This window comes from Ahaetulla prasina, chromosome 4 (genome assembly GCF_028640845.1).
Source record: "Ahaetulla prasina isolate Xishuangbanna chromosome 4, ASM2864084v1, whole genome shotgun sequence".
Lineage (NCBI taxonomy): Eukaryota > Metazoa > Chordata > Lepidosauria > Squamata > Colubridae > Ahaetulla > Ahaetulla prasina.
This window is the reverse complement of record NC_080542.1, coordinates 117,866,031-117,891,423: the sequence shown is the minus strand read 5'-3', so window position 1 is coordinate 117,891,423 and position 25,393 is coordinate 117,866,031. Positions and strand designations below refer to the sequence as shown.

General features: G+C 38.9%; 1 protein-coding gene across 1 annotated transcript in view; it reads right to left on the bottom strand.

Moving 5' to 3' along the window:
* Window positions 1-25,393, bottom strand: part of PIP4K2A (phosphatidylinositol-5-phosphate 4-kinase type 2 alpha) — a 79,068-nt gene that overhangs the window by 30,403 nt on the left and 23,272 nt on the right. The window contains exons 2-3 of the mRNA XM_058181162.1: window positions 23,193-23,290; window positions 15,363-15,459 (exon numbers count right to left, since the gene is read on the bottom strand). Coding sequence (XP_058037145.1) covers window positions 15,363-15,459; window positions 23,193-23,290 — 195 coding nt within the window. The remainder of the gene's footprint in view (window positions 1-15,362; window positions 15,460-23,192; window positions 23,291-25,393) is intronic.

Genomic DNA, 25,393 nt, shown 5'->3' with positions numbered 1-25,393 from the left:
AAATATAATATGTTCTAGGCACTTAAATTGCTTGATTAAAGTGCCCCTGAAATGGTGCTTAGCTCAGTTCTCATCTTAGTGTAAATTACTGAAAATTACTATGAAATTAGAGCAAACTGGATTAAGATATCCATCCTTCCTTCCATCCATCCATCCATCCATTCATCCATCCATCATCGATCTCCAAGATATAATGTCATTTTGAAGGAATAAAGGTGCATAAAAAGCTTTCTTGCATTACAACATTGATCCAAGGATGTCAGTTCAGGTTTCTGAGTAGAATATAAAATGCAGGTCATTTCATTAAAGCTGATATCTTCATCAAAGGTTACATTAGCTTATATTTGAGTAAATATTCAAAATGGCATGGCTGAGTAAAGCTACAAAAATATACCATAGACCAGAGGTCACCAACCAGTGGTCTGCAGACCGCTGGTGGTCCGCAAGAAAATTTTGGTGGTCCGCAGTGTACCCAAGCTGCTCCAAGATGATCAATGGCCAATTGTGACTAGAGCTCTGGAATATGGGACCAGCCAGGCAGCTCATGGTGGGGCTGGAAATCTCCGTTGTAGAGGGAGCTACGTGCAACTTGCAACTTTGCAGGAGGTGCAACGTGCAAGGAGTAGTGCAGCCTTCACTCGCCAGAATGAGGTAATGGTGCAAGGGTGGTGGTGGTGGCACAGGCGGGCTGAAGCAACAAGTGTCAGCAACTCGAGGCTCTTTCTTCCCCCTGCTGTGGTTTCCTGTTGGCTGAACCTATCACTGGGTGTCCCGTCCCTCACCCTCCCAGTCACTCCTCACGTGGCCTGAGAAGGGAAGGGTGGGGATGGAGATTCACTCCATGTTTCAGACTGGGAACAAAGCTTCATTTGTTGCTGGGTCTTGCAGGTGTTTCTTCTGACCCTTGTTGGTGCTCCGTGCAGCTCGGGCTCTTGACTTCCTCTCAGCTCCGAGACACTGGTCCAGCCATTTCTCTCTGCCGCTGCTATTGGCACCTCCATGGCCTGCCTGCTGCTCTTGCAGCACAGTTAAATTTAGTGTGCTTCACAATGGGGGGGGGGCAGAGAGAAGGTCGTGCATACAGCACCAACAAAGGCTGAAGAAGCACCCGCAAGATCCAGAGAGTGCCGGAGAATCAGAATGAGAGAGAGAGAGAGAAAGAAAGAAAGAGAGAGAGAGATAGACAGACAGAGAGGGTGGGGACAGTGAGAGAAAAAGAGGGGAGAAATGAGAGAGAGAAAGAGAGGGGAGAGACGAGAGAGAAAGAGAGGGGAGATATAGAGAGAGAGAGAAAGAGGGGGAGAGAGATGAGATTGATGAGAGAGAGGAAGACAAAGAGAGGGGGAAGAGAGAGAAAGATGAGAGAAAGAGAGAGAAGGAGAGATGAGACAGAAAGAGGGGGGAGAGAGAAAGAGAGGGAGAAAGAGAGGAGGGAGATAAATGAGAAAGGGGGGGGAGAGAAAGAAAGAGGGAGAGAGAGAGAAAGAAAGAGAGAGGGGAAGAAAAAGAGTGCCTGAAAGACCCCATGCCATCACTGGGAGTCCAGGCGCTTCAGCAAGCGGCACACTGGATTCATATTAGTGATCCACAGGATTTAAAACGATGAATTTAGTGGTCCCTGAGGTCCGAAAGGTTGGTGACCCCTATCATAGACAATGAATTGTAAAAAAAAATTCTTTAGAAACACATGTATAATATATTCACCACATCAGCAGAATTTTAAATAGAAGAACCATTCACTAGAAACTGTAGCAGAATAGAAATTTACGTAATCTTTTAAGGCAGACAGCATATTTGGGATTTTAAGAACATATCACAAAAATTTTCACAAAATTCCAGTGAGTTTGTTCTTCACTCTCTAAAACTTATAAAGTGTTCTCTTCTATTCCAAAGTAATTCTATCTTTTATTCTAGGGATATGGCCATACTTTCAAATAATTCTGAACCCTGGCCATTCACTAATTTTATTTTCTAAAAATGCTCATGGATTTATATACAGCCCAAAGATAGTTTTTTTAAATAAACATGAAACTTGCTTTGCACTCCATCCATTTCTTTTTTTAAAAAAATGATATCTAGTAGGAAGGTAAGTCCTATGGTTGCCAAGGCAGTATTTGTAGAAGATTTTATGGGAACTATGTTGTTTGGTAAATATTATTGATCTAAAACCCAAAATATCTTGGCTTCAATCGCATCTATTGCCAATCAACCTTTTTGAACATTAAGATAATATTCCAGTTTCCAATTCACTTTTTAATAGCAGAGTCAAAACAACTTGGCTTTCAGTTTTTTGTTAAAGCCATTTAATTTCTTCTTGAAGTTCTAAAGCAGAGGTCTTCAAACTTGGCAGCTTTAAGACTTGTGGATTTCAACTCCCAGCTGGCTGGAGAATTCTGGGAGTTGAAGTCCACAAGTCTTAAAGCTGCCAACTTTGAAGACCTCTGTTCTAAAAGCATTGAGCAATGTCCTATACAACCTCTGGTCTCTAAGATCTGATGTTTTGGTGTTTTAATTTTTGGATTTAATGCAGCTTTTAAAAACTATTGTACTCTAATTTTTATATAAACTGATCTGGATTTTTAAAATGTGGAATATATTTCATGTATCCACAACATTTTTATAAAAAATAACTTCCCAAAGCTCACTTCAGCTTTTGTTGATCTATACTGGAACTGAAGAAGATGAACACTCTTTTAAAACAGAGCTGGGGCACTTATCCAATTCTATGATCTGGCTCAGAAGGCCAGAAAATCTCAGAAAGAAGTTTTGGGAAGATTTTCTCTCCTTGAGGCAGCAGTTCTTCCATGTACTGTATAGAAGGAAGCAGCTGCTTTCTTGTTTCCTCTTGCTATTGTGCAGGGAAGCAGTTTTCTTTTACCTCTTTCCTCATTTATGGAAAACAGAACTGAGATGAGGATTGGCTTTCAGGAAGAAAGATTTTTTGTAGATTAAGAAAATCCAGCTGAATCCAAAATTGCATTCTTAACAACAATTCCATTTTCTAGGTCTAAAAAAAAACAACCCTAGGAAACCATTTTCTTGTCTAAAAGTCTGTATTTCTGCCTCCAAAATAGCAGAGGATAACCCTAAACAACATCAGCAAGAGCATATATCATTAAATCATGCTCATCAAAGTGTGATTATATCAACATTAACCATTAACTTAATGTAACGGTCCCCAACATTTCTAGCTCGGCATCCGGGCCTGGCCTGGCGTGCACACAGCTCCATTTTTGCACGTGGTGCACACACATACCCTCTACTTGTGCAAATGGAGCTTCACACACACGTAGGGAGGTACTTTATGTATGTTTGCGAAGCTTCACTTATATGAGCGGCAGATACTTGTGCTTGCACGCAGGCTCAACTCGCGTGAGTGGAAAGCGCTTGTGCTCACACACAAAGTTCTACTTGTGTGGAGGATACTCATATGTGTAGCTCTATTCATGCAAATGGAGCTTCGCACATGAATGCAAGCTCTCTTCACTCACGCAAATGGAGCTTTGTGTATGAGCCCAAGCTCCCTCTTCTTGACAAGTGGAGTTTCACATGCAAGCCCAAGCTTGCACAAGTGAAGCTTCGCACACATGCACGTACTTGCCCACCACTTGTGCAAGTGGAGCTTTGCGTGTGCAATAGCTTGCCTATTTCTCCCATGGTCCAGTTTCAAACAGGCCGCAGCCTAAATATCGAGTAAAACAATATTTAATATTTGAGCTGATTAACCTGCCAAATAATTGAATTAAGCAGTATTTTATCTTGAGAATTCCAAACAATTTTTAATCAGAAGTTTATTATTTTTGCTAGTATTTTAACTTCTGTAATCTATCTTTAAAGTAGTAAGTTCTTTTGTCTCCAATTAATCTATTCAAAAATTTATTGTCTGGATTGCTGGTATCTTTCTGTTTTAATATGTTCCATTTTATTCAGTATAAAATTACTGTTCAATCATGGTCTTTCAGATCTGCTTTCTTCCACCTGCATATTATTGACTAGGTTGCTGGAAGTTGCTGCAAGACCCATGTGACAATCTCCACATTGGAGAAATCCTATTTTAGTTAATACATAAATAGACACACATGATTTAAAGTCCATCTATCAATAAACATTTGCTACACCAGCTGTCAAAAGGAGTCATTCAGAGGTTCTCTTCACCTTGTGAGGAACATTACTTAAATGGGAAAAAAACATTCTGTATTAAGCAATTTCAAACTGAAAGATAAAATGTGTGCAAAGTTTTTAAAAAAATATATAATTGTTTCTGCTGCAGAGTTTGTCATTTAGAGTCAACAAATATCATCTTTAGTAACTTCTAAGACTTGTTAAATATATTATGTATTTTGAGGCTTAGATATCTGAATGACATACTTGATTTAAATGTCCTATTGTGGCAAAAATCTAAAGGCCGTCCACTTTGCCTGATTCCTCAAGTGTTTTCTTGTCAGTCTGAAAATCCAGAATAGACACATAAATGTTCATTGCTAGTTAAAACCTCAGTTTTTCCAGATAAATAAAACTACCTTTATTCTTTTGGTAAAATCCTCCAATGCTTGGTATATGAGTGCTGCTGGTTACATGACTGGAATATAGTTCAAGAGGGCTGAGATTTTAGGTGTGTAAGATAAAAGATGCAATTAAAAGGAAATGCATGAATAGATTTGAGACATTCTGTCATGGTACCCAAGACTGATAAATTATTTTGGCACTTCAGAAATCCCCACAGGTAATATTCCCTCGGTATAAAAATACAATTAAAAAATTAACTAACAGTTTGCTACTCTTCTGAGACATCCCAAACCAGCTGGCTAAGGAGCTATCACATGTAGCCAAAGGCATATGGAATTTTCACCAGAACAGGACAAATCAGAATCTGGCAGCAGGTTTGGTAAGTCTCAGAGTATGTAAAATGGGATGAGACTTATTATAATTAACGTTTCTGTAAGTTCTGTATTAAAAGCTGCAGATGCCTTCCACTTTCTTTTATGTACACTGAGAGCATATGCACAAAGACAAATTCCTTGTGTGTCCAATCACACTTGGCCAATAAATTCTATTCTTCTATTGCCTACAATATATTTGCTAGGAAATAGGATTAACAAGAAGGAAAGTATTTCTCCCCACTCCCTTTTCAGGAAGTTTACCAGGAGCCAAATTAAAAAACTGTTATTACTGTAAAATCTGGGATCCTAACTCTTGAATAGAAAGAGCAAGAATTATTGTTTGCAAAATTTCTCAAGTTAGGAAGCCATCACACAAATGCACATTAGTTTGGCTGTATCCTGAAATTAAACAGAAATGTCCCAAAGGAACTGTTTACTAATCTTAATGATAAAAAGCTTATTCTGATTTAAAAAATAATTAGGAAGGAAATTTAAATTACTGATATATTTTTAATGATGTTGAACAGTGGACTTGGAAATCAACCTGGGTCCTATGCTCCAAGCAGATCCTGCTTGTCTTTTAATGAGTTTGGCTCCAAGGCTACTTTATTGCATTTATAGAGCTCCATTACATTTCTTTTCTCTTTGTGAGCTTATATATTTCTTTATTTCTGCACTGGAATTAGACTTTTTGGAATATAATATACAAACATAACAGAGTTCCTTCAATATCAATATAATGGCAAAAGCAAAGCAACTCAGAAGTTGAAATTTGGACCATATTAATTTGGTATGAGGGTTAAACTGGTGGGTTAAATCTGAGGAGATACATGGTCAAGCCAAACATCGACTCCTTGGGTGACCCTGGAACCTAAACTCATAGGATTGTTGTGGAAAATTTGTTGGAGAAGAAGTCCTGTCCTGTCCTTTTGAACTAATTGTGTATAACTAGATGAGAAATCTAACACATGAAGAAGTAAGGATGGGATAATGTCAGTGCACATAATGATTCTAATAATGGTTCTTTCATGTTTCAGAGCAATAAATAGAAAACATGTCAATCATTGTTTCATACTTCAGTGAAATGGTATCCTTTTCTTCACATTAAGTAAGTACCAACTTTTTTATAATAAAGTAGAGTTAAAAACCAGCAATCCCAGGCATCATTTCTGACACCAAGGCTATATCATAAGGGACCATCTTAACCTAAATTAACTTAAGTTTTTAAAAAATTATACATCGTATCTTTTTTGTACATTTTTAATGTATAGAAAACAAAGTTATCTTGACCATTCAAAAGGGAAAATTATTACTGATATGAAAAAAATTGTTTAAAAAAGTTATCTTTTATGTTAAAGGAAATTACCAATATGTTATGGTATGGGGTAGGGGGATTGATGAAATCCGTAAGCCTTTTCCTGATTAGGTAGTTGGACCACCGTAAAACAACACATAAGCTTAAGAGACAAGACAGAAGAAACAAGTAGTACTATTTTAGTACTGCTGTAACCTAGGAGCCAATCTACTTATACCGTAGGCATGGAATAAAATTCTGAAGGTTTCCAGAATTTTAAACAAACAAATATCGTATCTGCCTCTGATCATTTAACTATCCAATATATGTATTTTAAGCAAACTTTGGTTGCAATTGTCACAATATATTTACATTGGTTAATAAAAAGATTACTCTTAGTCTGTGGTGGGATTCAAATAATTTAACAACCGGTTCTATGGGCATGGCTAGGCGGGTGTGGCTAAGTGGTCATGTGACTGGTGGGCGTGGTCAACTTGATATAACTCATGGCAAGGTGGGTGGTCACGCCCAGTCACATGACCACATAGCCACGCCCATAGAACTGGTTGTTAAATTATTTGAATATGTTCCTAACCAGGGGGGAGAGAGTGCTCTACCAGTTATCATGGCCCCACTGGTAGGACACTTGCCCCACTGGTCAGGAGGCTGCTCACCTGCCTAGCCAGTGTCAGAAGAGAGGGAGGCAGAAAAGTTCAGCCAAGTCTTCTCCTTCTCGGCCTCAAGCAAACAGGCACACGCACCTTATGGCGCCGGGATCTTCTGTGAGGAGATGGTGCATGCCCACGCACCGTCTCCTCGCAGAAGATCCTGGTGCTGTGAGATGTGTGCATGCTCTCTGTGTGTTTCAGGTTGAGAAGGAGACAACTTGCCTGAACTTTTCCTGCCTTAGAAGCAGCTCTTAAGTAGTAAGGACAGGTTGTGGCAGCTGCCTTCCAAGCAGCTTTGACCGGCCCGAAAAACAGGGCAGTGACGGCGGCGATGGCCCAAGAGAATGGCAGGACACGTCAGAACAGTGCTGGCCTGAAGCTCATCAGCAGGCTGTCCTCCTGGCCAGGTTTGGCCGCAAGTGGCACTTGCACCAGCACCGGCAAGCAATGGGGTGGGCGGCCGCCAGAAGTCCCATCCTGATCTTCACCCCATTGCTTGTCTATGAAAGTAAAGCTATTGTTATGCTTACGGTATATGACTCAAGCTCTGTGTTGACTGAATAGATAGGACTTAATCCAACTAGAAAGAGAGACGTGGCGGCTCAATGGCTAAGACACTGAGCTTGTCGATCAAAAGGTTGGCAGTTCAGTGGTTCGAATCCCTAGTGCCGCATAACCAGGTGAGTTCCTGTTACTTGTCCCAGGTTCTGCCAACCTAGCAGTTCGAAAAAAGCAAGTAGAAAAAATAGGGACCATCTTTGGAGGGAAGGTAACAGCATTCCGTGCATCTTTGGTACTAGGTATTTGGTATTAGGATTAATATTGGTGATTATATTAGTTGAATAAGAGGGAATAGAACTGATAAAAAATGAAGCAATAATGGAATTTAACTAAAGCACCTGAAATTATAGAATGTTTTCAATGGTAATTATGGAACTCACCTAAAGCATTTGAAATTATATTATATTATGAAGATTAAATTAGTTTTTGACTATGGCTTAATTTGAAGAGATATAGACAAATATATATATATTTGCAAAACCAATGAAAAATTGAGTTTATTTAAAAAATAATAATGGGAAACGAGAAATAGAAATGCATGACTTTAATGTTATATGTGTTAAATTGTATGAACATTTAATATTTGTGATTGGAACAAGAAAATTACTTAGAATTATAAAAGAATTGAAGTAAGATCTATAAGTATAAATATAGTAAATGCAATATATGAGATTGTAATATTTGAAATGTCTTTAATTTCAAATATGGAACAGCTAAAGCATTTGAAATTGCATTATATTGTGAAGATTAATTTAGTTTAAAAAGCAATGGAAAAATGGGGTTTAATGTTAAATAATTAAGTGAATTGTAATAAGATATTTGATTGTAGTATTTGGATAAGTTGTATATGTAAAATGGTATGAATATTAATTTTTGTGATTGGAATAATGGAATTTAGGGAAAATGTTTGAACCTATATTATGTTGTGAAAAGGGAATAATGGGAAAATATTTGAATAGGATGATTTAGAGTTAGGGTTAAATATTAGAAAAATGATGGATTTGAAATTAAAGGGTTTTAACTTGGAGGAAATAACAAGAGGAGGGGAAAAAAGAAAAAAGAAAAATTGATTAATGATTAGAGATTAGAGATTGGGCAAAAGGTAAGATTTGTTAAACAACAGAAAAAAGGAAAATAAAATAAAAATTAGAGCGAAAGAACACTGGCAAAAAGTAAAATATATAAATTATGTTTGGAGAAAACTAAAAATTGTACAAATTTGTGACTCAGCCAATACTCTGTTCAGAAAAAATGCATTGTTTGTTTGTGTGTTTGTTAAAAAATCAAAAACTTTTATAAAAAAAATTGGCTGAATTTAAACATTATTACTGGTGAAATGTTGTCCAGAACTCTCAGTGCTTTGCTTCCATTTACAATAACATGGAAGAGGGATGGATCAATCTTAACAAGGATACTGGGATGATGCAACAAGGGCAAAGAAGTAATATTTGCCACTTTGATCATCATATTATAAGCACAAATATGAGTCTGTTTCCAGCTATTTATAAGACATAACCAATAGAGTGGCTTGTTATGTGAATTATTATCTAAACTTCCAAGGCATCAACACTCCTGAACTCAACTACTTATTTTCTTGGGCTTGTGAGATTTGTGCTTGAGATTAACAAAAGGTCTTTTGTTAATCTCAGTCTTTAAAACAGGTCCTGTTTTAAAAAAACAGGAATAAAACATACTAAAGTATTTAGGGCAGCTTCTATGGCAGTGATGGCTAACCTTTTCCGGACCAAGTGCCCAAAGCGTGCACAATGCGCGCGAATGCAAGTGTCTGTGCCCAAACCCAAAAATGCAATGTGTGTGTTGCCCCCATGCATGTGCACTGCCCCCTGCACATGCATGTGCGGCCCCCCAATGCACATGCTGCACCATGCCTGCAAATGCCACCTCCCGCATACGCCCCACCCCCACACATGAGCAGCAGAGACATGATGACCTGGTGGGAGGTGTGTGTGTGCATGCACGGTGGAGCTGAACTGCGCACAGTGTATGGACTTCAGAGCTGGTAAGGAAGGTAGGTCGATTTCACCCCTGGCCAACTGTCAGGATAAGACACTGAAAAGCAGTTAAAATTATGAGAAAAATAATCCTGATGGCTCCAGTCTACGAAATTTGAATGTGAAATAATAACTCCAGATAGCAATATAGTAAGTTAGCTAAAATTCAAAATCACTTTTTAAAAATAACATCATATATTCCTCATTAATTTGCATAAATCCTGCTTATTCTGGTTTTTCAGACAGATAGAATAAATGTCCTCCTACGTAATGGAGAATATGTGCTATGTTAATACATTCTCAGTAAAAAAATTGGATAAACGAAAGCAATGGCAACTTTTCTCCTTTGAAAGCTATCTGCACCATAGGTGTTTAGGGATTAGCATTAAACTCCAAGGGAGCAGGAAGGATTTAAAGGTCAATTTAATTAGCTTCTTCTAATCTCCAATCTTTTCTACTTTTCACTGGTATATTAATATCATTAAATTATAATTCTTAATTTTCAGAAAATGAAAATATTTTTATGCACGCATGTAACCTATTTAATCTATGTGCTGGCTTGATGTTAACAGTTGATACTAAAAAGGCTTTCAAAAAAACTAAAGTTTTTTTTAAAAAACAGAGGTCAAATGTATAAAAGTAGGAATGAATAAAATTTTAAGCTGAAATTATTAAGCCAAAAAATATCTGAAGGGGAGAGGGTAATTTGAAATGAAACTGCCATGGTATAGGCAATGGAAAATATATATATATATATTTTCCTGAGGTTTTCACGGGTGTTTGTATGTAGGTCTTTGGTTATTCGGGTTTTCTCCCGCGTAAAATTGGAAGTGTCTTGGAGACGTTTCGACGAAGTCTCATTCGTCATCTTCAGGCTTCAGCTTCGTGCTTCTGGGAGCAATGTGTGATCGCAGCTGTTTCTTCCTTTTTAATTGCTAGTGGGGGTTTGAACTGATTCGGTGGGAGCTTGGCTGTGCTCTGATTGGATGGGGTTTTTTTGTGCTCTGATTGGCTGGGGGTGTGTCCTGTTTGGGTGGGGGCTTGATTGTGCTCAGATTAGTCTGAGTTGCAGGGGATTTGAGCTGGTGAGCTGCATTGCTGTTGTTTGACTTCGTGTTTGTGGTCGTGCTACATCTTCATAGTGGGTGTTTGTCTGCTGCATGTATGTATTGGAGGGGTTTGAAATGGATAATGTTGCAGCTGCGGTCTGGCTTCTGGTCCTTGGTCGTGCTTCATGATCTGCTTTCTGGGTGGATGTGTGGTGGTGACATCCTGTGTGGACCTCATGAGTGTGGGTCTGGTGTCGTTTCTCGTGTTAGGGACTCGTTTGTCAATAAGGGCAGGTTTCAAATGGCTGGTAGGCGGAGGTATCATCTCGCTTGTTCATGCTGTGCGGTCTGGCTTCTGGTCCTTGGTCGTGCTTCATGATCTGCTTTCTGGGTGGATGTGTGGTGGTGACATCCTGTGTGGACCTCATGAGTGTGGGTCTGGTGTCGTTTCTCGTGTTAGGGACTCGTTTGTCAATAAGGGCAGGTTTCCAAATGGCTGGTAGGCGGGAGGTATCATCTCGTTTGTTCATGCTGTGCGGTCTGGCTTCTGGTCCTTGGTCGTGCTTCAGTCTGGCTTCTGGTCCTTGGTCGTGTGGGTTTGGGTCTGCCAAAACTGAACACTTTATCAACAGAATAATCAGAGAAGCCATCGAGATAGAAGGATGGAAGGCTGAGTCAATTTTAAATGTGAAAACCAATTGTAAGTCACTTTTTCAGTGCCATTGTAACTTTGAATGGTCACTAAATGAATGGTTCTGAATGGTTCTACCTATATAATACTAACCTTTTCAATTTGCTTCTTTTCTGATATTTCCCATCACTGCCATCATCCCTAAGGAATGGCAGTTGAAGAAATTAAGTGGCACTGTAATCCTGAAAAACTGCAGGGAGCCAGATTCGGGGGTTCGTGGCTAGGAAAGGGATAATATAATAAAACTGGAATTGATCCTGGGTTGTTGTTTTTTTCCTGGAAGATTTAAAAATGCTAAAAGACGTCAGTCAATTGTCTGCTTTCACAAAGATATAATAAGATGCCGAGAAGCAGTTTAGCACACTTGACTTGCAAAATATGCTGAGAATGTGGCCTTTTTAACCCTTTCCTCCCATGAACAAATTTGTTGTTCAGGACTTGAAAGGGAATTGCATTCTTGACTTTGAGAGATTAAAAAAATATAATAAAAAATCCAGAAGGTAGAATTGTCAATACTATGAAAAAAGGATGCAGAATGACTCTAAATACTGAGACTACAAATGCAAATTGCCGGGCAAAGCAACTTGTTTCCAATGATACTGATTACATCCAGGAAGCCTTTTGCTTGAGAAAGGTCAAAGTTTTCTGCTAATGACTGTCCTAGTTTTATGACAGTGCTCTGACAGCTATTGATTAGGTCCCTCAGTAGTCTGAAAATACATTAATCAGCTCAAATAAAAATCACTTAGTCTTTTCAGTTCAGGTAAACATTTGAATAATTAACAGTTTGCAACACCTTCAGAAAATATATGGAGAGAAAACTCAAGAATGCTACTTCAAGTATTTGTGATTTAAAAATGAACAGAGTAAGTCTAGGCATGACCTACTTAGAATATATGTCCTTATACAGAAATTAAATGTGACAATTTGCAGAATTTAAACTATTAAAAGGAAGTATGTTAAAAATATCAGTAACAGCACTATTCTGCATTTTGTCACTATAAAGTTTTAAGTATTTCAACAAAATGAATTTCCAGTTGAGGGCAATGGCCACATATTATTATCCACAGACTATCCATGAACTGAAATTTAGGAATCCATCATGTCTGGATTCCATCATGTCCATCCGACTTATCAAGAATTATGTATTGATATTCCAAAGACATCTGGGGAATGCAGTTGTTTTAATTACCGTACACTGACATGGATTATTAAGCAACCTGGGAAATCTGCCATTTTGCTCATGTTTGCCTTGCACTGTTCTGGGCTAAAAGCATAGCTGACAATTAAATTAGGTTTGGTATTCCCAAGCCACAGTTACTCAAGTAGTTAAAATCAGAGTTACTATAAAAAATAGGTATAGAGCAGTGGTGAAATCTAAATTTTTTTACTACTGGTTCTGTGGGTGTGGCTTGGTGGGCGTGGCGTGGCTTGGTGGGGGTGGCAGGGGAAGGATACTGCAAAATCTCCATCCCTATCCCACTCCAGGGGAGGATATTGTAAAATCCCCATTCCCTCCCCACTCCCGAGGTGGTATTTGCCAGTTCTCCAAACTACTCAAAATTTCTGCTACCGGTTCTCCAAACTGCTTAAAATTTCCACTATCTGTTCTCCAGAACCTGTCAGAACCTGTCAGAACCTGCTGGATTTCACCCCTGGTATAAAGAAAACCTGAGTGGGAAACCCACTTAGCTCAAAGGTAAAAAGTTCTGGGGGTCTCTCTTTGAAAAGGGCAGGAGCAGCTGGTGATCAGAAAGGCTAATACTGGGTCAAATTGAACAGCAGTAAAGATATAAAGAAAACATCATAAATTAATTCACTACATTTGTATAGAAAAAAGTTACCCTAGATTGTATTTTGTTGGAGATTTCATAGAGATAATTATTGATACCACTCACTCACTAACTGAGTGACAGACAAAAGTCCACTCCTGTTCTGTCCATGCTCTTGCTTTTAATCTTTAACTGTTAATTTTTAATGTTTTTGTATTTATGCTTTTATACTATTATAAGCTGCCCAGAGTCACTCAAAAAAAGGAGATGGGCAGCATCTAAACAAACGAATAAAACAAACAATGCTTCTTTAAAACACATGCTTTTACAATGTCCTATATACTTATTGTACTACATTTTGGAAGAAAATAGGCTATAGGTAGTTCCACAATGTATGACCACAATTGAGAGTGGAATTTTGGTGGTTGAGCAATGTGGTCATTAAAGAAATCGTCAACCATTTTTATCATAGTCGTTAAGCAAATCATATGATTGTTAAATGAATCTGGCTGCCGCCACCAACTTGTTGGAAACTGGACGGGAGATTGCAAATTGCAATTATGTAACTGGATGGCACTGCAGCTGGTTGTAAACGTAAGTCAACTGTCAAGCCCCCAAATCACAATCATGTGATCAGATGGGTTGTGCGAGGGTCATAATTTCAAAGACAGTTTTTAAGTCACTTTTTTCAGTGCCATTGTAATGGAACCATTGTTATATTAATGGTGATAAGTGGAGGACTGCCTGTATACAAATGTGACTATGTGACAAAAGGTAAAATTTTCAGAGGATAGTATTCTCTCTAATTCCATGGTACATGGAATAATTCCCAATGTCCTTACTATGGGAAAAAAAGACTGATACTGCAACATTGAAAAGATAAATGCATGCCCCTGTTCATTCAATGAATCGAAGTCTCATACTGGCCATCTACGTACAGATTGCCTATAGACATAGACTTTGTATGGATTATAATGAATTATAATTAACCTTATTTACAAAATAAGGTTGAAAAAGCATGATAGTTACATAAATGTATTAGCAATATATACATTTTTGCATAATATTTGCATTTGCTATATAGAAATGAAATTGTTTACTACTATAACAAAGTATTTCATACTTTGTTTTTTTTTCTGCTGCATTTTTGTCACTGCATTTTTTATTTGCATTTTTCTTTGATGTATGCCTAGCATAAATATTTCATGTTTTCTTTTTCCCTTTTCTGTTATTATTTTAAAATTAATATAAATAAATATTTAATTTTTTTAAAAAAAGATTTATTATAAAATCAACATTGTAAATTCAGTTCACAATAATTACCTTCTCTTTCAGATTACAACTGAAATCTCCTTTGTCTACAACAAAAGACACTGTGTATATCAAATGAAATCTCACTATTCTATCTCCTCCAGAAAGATTTTCCAACCACGAGATTTGAGGATGAAAGAAAAGTCCAGAGGTAAACATTGTAAACCAATGTTTACAATGTTGCATAGATTAAATGTACACAGAATTGCAACCTTTTCTTTAATGATCCAATCTGAACTATGTGCAGACACTCAATCAGACTTCGAAGATACTTAAGAATCAAGTTTAAGCAAAAGGACTGCAAAAGGAAATGCAAAACTAGGTGGGTTATTTGCATTTATCTTTAGATAACATCTCTGAAAGGATACTATGACCACATATTTTTTATAGCCACAAGTCCCAATTTATTTGTAAAGGCAATTATAAACACAATATGACAAAACCATAGTGATTATCAGATGATATTAGCTAACAATGAAACTAGAGTAAGGGGCAATTCCACTGGTAATTTAAGAAGAATTGCAGAGCAAAAGGAGACAGAGTCTTCTCTGCAACGAAAATAGATAAAGAAGAAAGAAAGAAAGAAAGAAGGAAAGAGAGGGAGGGAGGGAAGGAAGGAAGGAAGGAAGGAAGGAAGGAAGGAAGGGAGGGAGGGAGGGAGGGAGGGAGGGAAAGAAAGTGTAAATCATCACATTTTAGTTTCATATACCAAAACTTCACTTCTAATGTATTTGAGAATACTCTGAAATTTACTTTGAAATTCTACGTTTTAATCATACCACTTCCACAATTGAGAGGGACAGAATGCCTGCAAATGCTTGAGCCCAATATACTGCACAGCAGAGCTGGCTTCTTACCCATGACTTGTTATATACACTACTTACCTATGACTTGTTATATGCACTTCTCATTAGAACCATAACGGCTTAGTGAAATACAGAAAGGAAATTTAGAAAACAAACACACCCATTAAATAATCTTATATGTCTCACAATTACCAGCTAAATTTACACCTGGAAGTTTGCAGAGATTTACCATTCATTCCACCTACCTTTCTTCCAGCAGAGTACCTAATCAGACATTGCCCAAATATCAAGACTTATTTAATATGATAACCAGCTTACCTGAAAGTCCTGATCATCAATTCCAAACCTCTCTCGCAAATTACGAAAAACCATTGGACAATATTCTTTGAATTTGAAATGGCTTGGCATGTTTTCTCTGAAAAAGAGATTTGATACTCAGTAAGGAATTGTATATAGTAGTAGTCCTTAACTTGCAACTATTTGTTTATCGGCCATTTGAAAATATGATGTGTGCTCAAAGAATTATTTACAATTGGTTCTCGCACTTGTGACTGTCACAGCATTCCTGGGGTCACATCATCAAAATCCTGATCCTGCCAATTGACATGTATTTAGGATGGTTGCAGTGTCTCAGGGACATATGGTTACCAATTTCAACTTTTGCTACATGATTGTAGCAAAAAAGTTGGCAAAATTAGGCAGGACTCAGTTGATTTAATGATGAAAGCCCTATTCATCTGTGTGTACCCCTAATCAAATCAATGTTTATTTTTTATACACCAATCTCCAAAGCATGGCTTGATTCGTTTATTGAAAACTAATTTAAAGTTAACAATGTTTCATATCATTCTTTTAGAAGATCACATAACACAATTAGGGGTGGGCTGCTGGGGATTTGGGAGAACCTCTAGCTAAGATTCTGTGCAGTTCGGAGAACCCCCAAATCCCACTCCTGGCTGGCTCCGCCCAACCTGCCCCTCCATTCCCAGGAGTCCCCACGTGGCCTGTTTTGGATGCAGGTAAGTGCAGGGCGCGTGCAGAGGCTTAGGGAGGGCAAAAAACAGGCCAACTAGAAGTTCAGGAAGGCTGGAAATGGGCATGTTTCTGGCCTCCAGAGCCTGGGGAGGCTGTTTTCACTCTCCCGGAGGATCAACAAAAGCCTTCGGAGTCCAGAGAGGGCAAAAACACCCCACCCCTATGGTGCAGGAAGCTGATTAGGCCATGCCCACCATGGCCACGCCCACCCAGCAACCCTTGCTAAAAATTTTGAAGCCTACCCCTGGACACAATTCAATAATCAACTAATCCTTCTTGTTCCCCCCAAAACTTGGTATTCTGCCAACTGATCCCCTTCCACAGAGCCTTTAAAAATATACAGCTCCAGGCAACGGTCATCTGTCTGCCTTATAAACTTGCCTAATTAAATTTTGAATACTTAGATTCTCTTGTGTACAAAGGTTCCTCTAAGGCAGGGTCCCCACTTCCAGGCCACGGTTCACTACCAGGCCTCTCTCCCTCTGCACCACCAAACTGGAAATGTTTGGGATTGTTGCTCTAAGGCCGTGATGGTGAACCTATGGCACGCGTGCCGGAAGTTGGATTCAGACCCATCTCTTTGGGCATTTGAGCCATTGCCTGTTGCTCTTCTGGGTTCCAGCGCGCTGGCCAGCTGGTCTTCATACATGCAGAAGTGCCAGAAACCGGAAGAGCAACTGTCCGGTGTGGATGTGCCCACTGGGAAGACGATCTTCTGGTTTCTGGCACACAAATGCGCACCAGCTAGCTGGTCTTTGCACATGCATGTGCGCCAGAAACTGCAAGACCAGGTGCCTGGAAACCAGAAGATCATCTTCCCGGTGGGCACATGCGCACCGGTGGCTGCTGGGGATTTGGGAGAACCTCTAGCTAAGATTCTGTGCAGTTCGGAGAACCCCAAATCCCACTCCTGGCTGGCTCCGCCCAACCTGCCCCTCCATTCCCAGGAGTCCCCACGTGGCCTGTTTTGGATGCAGGTAAGTGCAGGCGCGTGCAGAGGCTTAGGAGGGCAAAACAGGCCAACTAGAAGTTCAGGAAGGCTGGAAATGGGCATGTTTCTGGCCTCCAGAGCCTGGGGAGGCTGTTTTCACTCTCCCGGAGGATCAACAAAAGCCTTCGGAGTCCAGAGAGGGCAAAAACACCCCACCCCTATGGTGCAGGAAGCTGATTAGGCCATGCCCACCATGGCCACGCCCACCCAGCAACCCTTGCTAAAAATTTTGAAGCCTACCCCTGGACACAATTCAATAATCAACTAATCCTTCTTGTTCCCCCCAAAACTTGGTATTCTGCCAACTGATCCCCTTCCACAGAGCCTTTAAAAATATACAGCTCCAGGCAACGGTCATCTGTCTGCCTTATAAACTTGCCTAATTAAATTTTGAATACTTAGATTCTCTTGTGTACAAAGGTTCCTCTAAGGCAGGGTCCCCACTTCCAGGCCACGGTTCACTACCAGGCCTCTCTCCCTCTGCACCACCAAACTGGAAATGTTTGGGATTGTTGCTCTAAGGCCGTGATGGTGAACCTATGGCACGCGTGCCGGAAGTTGGATTCAGACCCATCTCTTTGGGCATTTGAGCCATTGCCTGTTGCTCTTCTGGGTTCCAGCGCGCTGGCCAGCTGGTCTTCATACATGCAGAAGTGCCAGAAACCGGAAGAGCAACTGTCCGGTGTGGATGTGCCCACTGGGAAGACGATCTTCTGGTTTCTGGCACACAAATGCGCACCAGCTAGCTGGTCTTTGCACATGCATGTGCGCCAGAAACTGCAAGACCAGGTGCCTGGAAACCAGAAGATCATCTTCCCGGTGGGCACATGCGCACCGGGTGGCTGCTTTTCCGGCTTCCAGCACACACACATATGCTCTTGTTTTGGCACGGTGCTCTAAGATATTCTCCTCATCCTTGAGTTTAAATCCCCACTAATTATTATTGATACTGCTAGCCAATTATCTAAAACAAGTGAGAATAAAATTCTCTGAATGTGTGTTTTAAAAGGAAGAATGTAAATGTTAAAAAACAAAATTTCACCTTGATTGGGAGAAAGCAGAGACCAGTATCATGGTTTCAAGTAAGACACACTTAAGTTGCAAAGCTGTGCTGACTAAAGTCATAATACACCCCTGGGTCTCCCTCCTGCATTACTTGGGGTGGCAAAATAGAGTTGACCCAGTAGCTATCCGGTTCCACCTCTGATATAGCCCAAGATTCTTAAAGAAAAAGGATATAAAATTGTGACAGATAATCAAAGAAGGCTTGGTCTTTTGATGGTGCAAACCAGCCAGCAATATTCCAAGTTAACAAGGAAATTGCATCATCACTCAAGAATAGTCAAATGGCTTGATTTTTATTTGGAAGGCCAATGACCTGAGATTGTTGTGTGTTGAACTGAAGAACGAGTGGGAAACATCCAGGCTTCTCCTAAACATTGGCTTGTCTCCTGCAAATTCTGTAACTATTCCAGGGAATCTTGCTCTGAGAAAATGAAATTAGTATAGTCCAATAGATTTTATGTTGTAGGGTCTTCAGCAATACTGGGTGGAGGATTGGTAAGTTCTTGCTGTATTCTGCTCTGTACAATTGAATTGGCAAGAGATTTGTCTCTAGCCCCTTGCTTGTTACTTATAGACCAAATTGCATGTCTCAGTTTGTTTGAGAACTCCTCCTCAGCTAAAATGGAGCCCAAGAATCCCTACTAGTTCATAAGGATCTGTGTAGCTATGGATCAGGGGATAATATCCAGCCATTCCATTCTCCACTGAGGGGAGACAATAGCCACAGTTAGAGAAACAAGGTCTATCACAGGCTTAGCTGTGACCATAGTATCCAACAGACTGTTTTCCTCAGATTTTCCGACTTGTGTAGTATATTATTTTATTGGTCCCTTGCTAAGGGGCCAAAAATATTGATAAGGCCAGCTTCAGTTATATCTGGAGAGTGTTTATTTAGTAAATCTGACTCCCATGGTCTTGCATTCTCAAATATGAGGGTGGTGCAGTAGCTGCCTCGGAGGCATCCGGGAACTGACGTGAGATGAATGTTTGATATGGATGATACAGAATTGAATAGAGATTAATCTTTTTGTCACAAAGGACTCCATGGATAAGATTTGAATGTGCTTTCATCTTAAATAACATCAGTGGGATGGTAGATTCTTTGAAACATTGAAGAATCCACTTATGGTTTAAGTCACTTGGGAGTTATTCAGCAGCGGACAGATCTATCTGGATGTTTTGGCTGCGAAGAAGTTGGCTAGAGAAATTACTATTGCTCTCTTAGAATTCCAGGTCTGCTATTTTAGCTATAAAAAATATGCTAAGAATGATTTATCATGTCCGCTATAAACAGTTTGAACTAGAAATATTCTTCTGTTGCAGCTGGGAAGCGTCAACATGTGTGAAGCCCATCCTCTTCCATTTTGTCAAGTTTACAGTGATATTAAACATTTGGGTACTGTAACATTTTATCAGATTATTTTATGTTTCATTGCTTGTTCTTTAATATGCCTTGGATAACAAGGTTAGATGGACCAACTGTATCAGCTTTGATAGGGCATGAAAAGTCCAGTTTCATGCTTTTGAATATAAGCCTTGACATTATATTTCAGCATTTTCTGTCCACGTTTTATAGCTGAGAGATGCTCGAATATTAAGAACACAATTCGAGTTGTGAACAGGTATTGAACTCTACCAAATTTTCTCAGGGAGCCTCATTTTGGTTTTTATTTTTAAGCTTGTTTTATTTCTCCTGAGACTAGTCACAATGAGAGTCCATGAGGGAGTCTTGATTCCCATTTAGTTCTTCCCTAACAGATAAGGAATGCTGTTGTCTGACAGCTGTTGTTTTTCTATTTCTGTTTGAAGATCCCATTCTAAGGCATCAGATTTGTTTGAAGTAAAAGGAACATTTGTTTACTTAAAAGATCCTTTTCTTGCAAAATGGTCTTTTATCTATGGTTGTTTGGTTGATTTCTGTAAAAGGAGGGAGCTGGGCTCTCATATTATTTCTTTTTCCTATATCATTCAAGTCCACAATAAGTCCTTTATCTGTGCCTTTGCCTTCACATTCATAACATAACATAACATAACATAACATAACATAACATAACATAACATAACATAACATAACATAACATAACATAACATAACATAACATAACATAACATAACATAACATAACATAACATAACATAACATAACAACAGAGTTGGAAGGGACCTTGGAGGCCTTCTAGTCCAACCCCCTGCCCAGGCAGGAAACCCTACACCATTTCAGTCAGATGGTTATCCAACATTTTCTTAAAAATTTCCAGTGTTGGAGCATTCACAACTTCTGCAGGCAAGTCGTTCCACTTATTAATTGTTCTAACTGTCAGGAAATTTCTCCTTAGTTCTAAGTTGCTTCTTTCTTTGATCAGTTTCCACCCATTGCTTCTTGTTCTACCCTCAGGTGCTTTGGAGAACAGCCCGACTTCCTCTTCTTTGTGGCAACCCCTGAGATATTGGAACACAGCTATCATGTCTCCCCTAGTCCTTCTTTTTATTAAACTAGACATACCCAGTTCCTGCAACCGTTCTTCATATGTTTTAGCCTCCAGTCCCCTAATCATCTTTGTTGCTCTTCTCTGCACTCTTTCTAGAGTCTCAACATCTTTTTTACATCGTGGCGACCAAAACTGGATGCAATATTCCAAGTGTGGCCTTACCAAGGCATTATAAAGTGGTACTAACACTTCACGTGATCTTGATTCTATCCCTCTGTTTATGCAGCCCAGAACTGTGTTGGCTTTTTTCGCAGCTGCTGCACACTGCTGGCTCATATCTAAATGGTTATCCACTAGGACTCCAAGATCCCTCTCACAGGTACTACTATTGAGCAAGGTACCACATATACGGTACCGGTGCATTTTGTTTTTTTGGCCTAAATGTAGAACCTTACTTTCATCTCATCTCATTCATCTCATACGAACAGTGTAACTTGAATTAAAGAGAAAGTACCATTAAAAATTACTAAAAACTAATAACAAACAGGAAGGGGCTACAAGAAAGCATGTTAAGCATGCTGATAACTCTACCCCCCACCCCGGTCCCAATTATGGTTGTAAGTTGAAGACTATCTATAGCAGTGTTGGTGAACCTTTCTGGCACTGAGTGCATACGTGCGCCGGGATCTTCTGCTTTCCGGTGTGCGCATGAAACCTGGCCAGCTGGTCTTTGTGTGTGCATGCACACCAGAAACCGGAAGATCATCTTCCCAGAGCATATATCCGTGCCAGACTCTTTGCTTTCCAGCACTCCTGCATGCGTGAAGACCAGCTGGCCGGTGCGTCGGAATCCGAAAGAGCAACAGGCAACAGCTCACGTGCACAGACAGATGGCTCTGCGTGCCGCTTTCGGCACGCGTGCCATAGGTTCAGCATCACAGCTCTATAGTGATTAACCTATAGCCATATTCTTTCATACAGTATCTTTCGGATCAAGGATACACAACAAACATAATTGTAATTATTATTACTTAGAAGCTTGCAAAATTGTTGTATCCTAAAGACCTTTGCACTACAATTCCAAATGTCACATTTTGCTCAATTTGATGCCAATTTTTAGCCAGGCAAAGATGGACTATTCTCAGAGATCTGTACAAAGGAGTCTCAGGTGATATGGAGACATTACTGGAAGAATTGGAATAAATCGTTATGCAGGTGGAGCTCTCTTCTTTACAAGAGTCAATATAGTTAGACAAAATGAATTCTAGATATTCAGTGGCACAAATTAGCACAAAATTTCAAAACTTTAAGGGCACAAAGAACTGGAATACAGAATACTCAGAACGATTCGCAATCCAGTTATTAAAGCAAACATCTCTTTTTTAAAGCTTACATGAGAATCTGTTTCAAAAAGGTCCAGTGCTCACACTGTAGTATGTTCCAAAACATTTATTTGGAATTATTCTTGAAGTATGCATAGTCCTATTATGCATTTCTACTCTGCTAGTCAACCAATTTTCCATAAATGGCAGTATCTGCATCTAACTTCAGAAAAATATTTCTTTCCATTCCATGGATATAAGTCTCTGATATAACTTGCAGGATTCGGCTCTAATCAGTCTTTCAGCTTTTATTACTGCAACACTAGTAATATATACAACACTGATTTGTTCTTAATAGAATATTCCACTTGTACAATTCCGATTCTAATGGTTGTGTGCATATGGAATACATCATCCTTGTGTTTGTATTTCCTAAATACTTCCAGAAGTAACTTGTATTTGATTTAGCAAATCCTCAATAGCATTTTTGTTAAGTAATAGATAAGTAATTTGACTTAGCAAATCTTCAATAGGTATAACAATCGATTTTTACATTAGCCAGAACTTTTCAAACTACAGAATTCCCAAGCATTAGCAGCAGTTTACCTTTACCTCTTAGAATATTTTAAAATGAATTAATAGCACCCTTTTAAAGTCATGTAAACATCGAGTCCAAACTGTAGAACTATACTGAGAAGCACTGAGAAGCACAGTGCATACTAATGGAGACTCTCTTAGATCAGAGCTGAAATTCTGTGGAAATTTAGCTTGGAAGCAACCTTTTGGAGAAATGATAACTTTCTAGGACAGTGATGGCTAACCTTTTCCGGACCGAGTGTCCAAAGCGTGCACCCGAACCTCCAAAATGCAATATGTGTGCAGCCCCTGAGTATGCGCCCCGCACCCTGCATGCATGCATGGGCCCTCCATGCATACACAGCAGAGATCAGATGACCAGCTGGCCGATAGGAGGCACCCACACATGCGCGGCAGAGCTGAACTGGGGTGAGGGCTCGCATGCCCACAGAGAGGGTGCTGCATGCCACCATCATGGTTCTAGGACATCAGGCCTACAAGGGAGGGTAGGCACATTGCTTCCTTCACCCCTTTGGAATTCCTCCTCTTCCACCTTTCAATTTCTTTTGGGATTCAAGTAGAAAAAAATATAATGAAAAACCAACTCCACAATAGAGCTGCTGATATTCTTAGCATATTTTTAAAAACCTAGCTCAGAGAATCAAAATTAAGTAAAAATGTATTTATTTCAACTGAAAAATATAAAACAAAACAGAAGTTGGCCTAACTTACTTATTGAAAAGGTGGTTGTCCACTTTTATCTTTGAGTATGCTTTGAAGTCATCTGGCATCAGCATAATAGGGATTTGAACATGGCTCAGTTCATTGATCTACAAAGAATACAAAAAGGAAATTAAAAAAAAATTGAAATATGAGAAGAAATTAATTTCTTCCTGCCTCAGTTAGGAAGCATGAAGACCTCCAGATGTTGACTTTCTAACCATCATGAATACTGGTCATATTTTACAGAACACACAATTCATGAAATCTTTCAGTTTAAAACAAACCAATTACACTGAATATGTGAAAACTACTTTATAGTTGATGTGCTAGAACTATAAACTGTAAAATAGATTTATCTCAATTTAGAAATTAGATTTTCCAAAAAATTATTGCAGAAGAAGTTTAAACACAAAGAAAATATGGAGTATTAGTATATTTTTTCATGTCTGAATTAAATTTGAATTTGTTGTGTTCATCTATGGTTGTTTAATATACCATTTAGTATTTTCTTGCTAATAATAAAATTCCCTCCACATACACAACACTTTTTTCATTAATTACTAAATTACAGATAGCATTACTTACTACAGGGAGACAACATAGAATTTAAAACAATGGAGACAGGCACAGCAAGGCAATCTCTTGAATTGTCTTTGTTCTTAGGCAATGTTCAAAAGCAATGCCTCTTTAATTTAAGAATATCAAACAGAAAATAGAAAAAGAATCAATTGTTTCCAGATTTTGGTGACTGGCTTCAAGGAATTAGCCACTATTGAGGCTTTCTGTGCCAAAAGGAAAAAATGGTTTAGCATCATCTGCTACTCACAGAATCAAATAGCATGAAAACAATAGTTAACTTGTATAATAACAGTGACACAAATTTAAATTAATGATTTCATCAGAAAGAAAACCCTTACAGTTTTGCAAGAAAAAGGCTTATAAAGGTAAAGGTAAAGGTTCCTCTCATACATCTGTGCTAATCGTTTATACAATATAACAAAACAAAATTGATGCTTTTCCTAGTGGAAAGTTGTTTTATAAAAGCATAAAGAAGAACCATTGTTCAAGTTAAAAAACACAACATCTAGAGCTCACAACATGCAGTTAGTCCCTATGATCTTGAAATTAAACCATCAGGTTGCATCTGAAAGGCTTTTGCTAGATAGCTGCCAATGACTCACACCATATAAAGCAATTTAAAGCTGTCTAAAATCTGGTCAGTAATATCTTGGATGTATCTGAATGATTACAAGTCTTGTGATAGATAAACTTTTTGCTAGTTAGCTAACTAAGTTATGTAGGAAACACATCACAATAATAATGGGGGATTGTAACTATCCTGACATCACCTAGAGACAAACTCTGCACCAGGTGGAAGATCCAATAGGCTCCTAACAAACCTAACAGACAACTTTGTTTCCCAAAAAGTAGAGAAGAGAACAAGGTAATCAGCCATATTGGACTTAATTCTCACTAACAGAGATGAAATGATAGAAGGTGTTGAAGCTACAGGAACCTTGGGGGCAAGTGATCACGCAATATTGGAATTCAACATTATGCAAGCACAAGTAATAGAACAAAATTTTTGGAAATTTTTAAGAAAATGTTGGATAACCATCTGTCTGAGATGGTGTAGGGTTTCCTGCCTGGGCAGGGGGTTGGACTAGAAGGCCTCCAAGGTCCCTTCCAACTCTGTTGTTATATTATATTATAAAATGAAACTAGAGTTTTGGACTTTAAGACAGCTAATTTCAATAAACATAGAGAGAGCTTGGGAAGGATCCCATGGATGAGAATATTCAAGGGGAAAACAACGCAAGCTTGGGAAATTTTGAAAAGTGAGATTATAAAAGCCCAGGCTAGCACAATACCAATGAAGAAGAAAAATAACAGCTCTCAAAAGAAACCAGCATGGCTGCATAAAGAACTCTCTGACAAATTGAAAGACAAAAAGGACAAGTATAAAAAGTGGAAAGAGAAGCACATAACTAAGGCAGAATATCAGCAAATAGCTGACCCTGCAAAGCTGAAGTGAGGAAAGCTAAGGCTCACAATGAACAAAGGCTTGTGACAAAAGTAAAAAATAACAAAAAAAGCTTCTTCCAACATGTTAAAAATGAGAAAAAAGTCAAGGAAACAATTGGTCCATTGCTGGGAGAAAGTGGCAAGAAGGTGACAAACAACAGGGAGAAAGCAGAACTACTTAACTC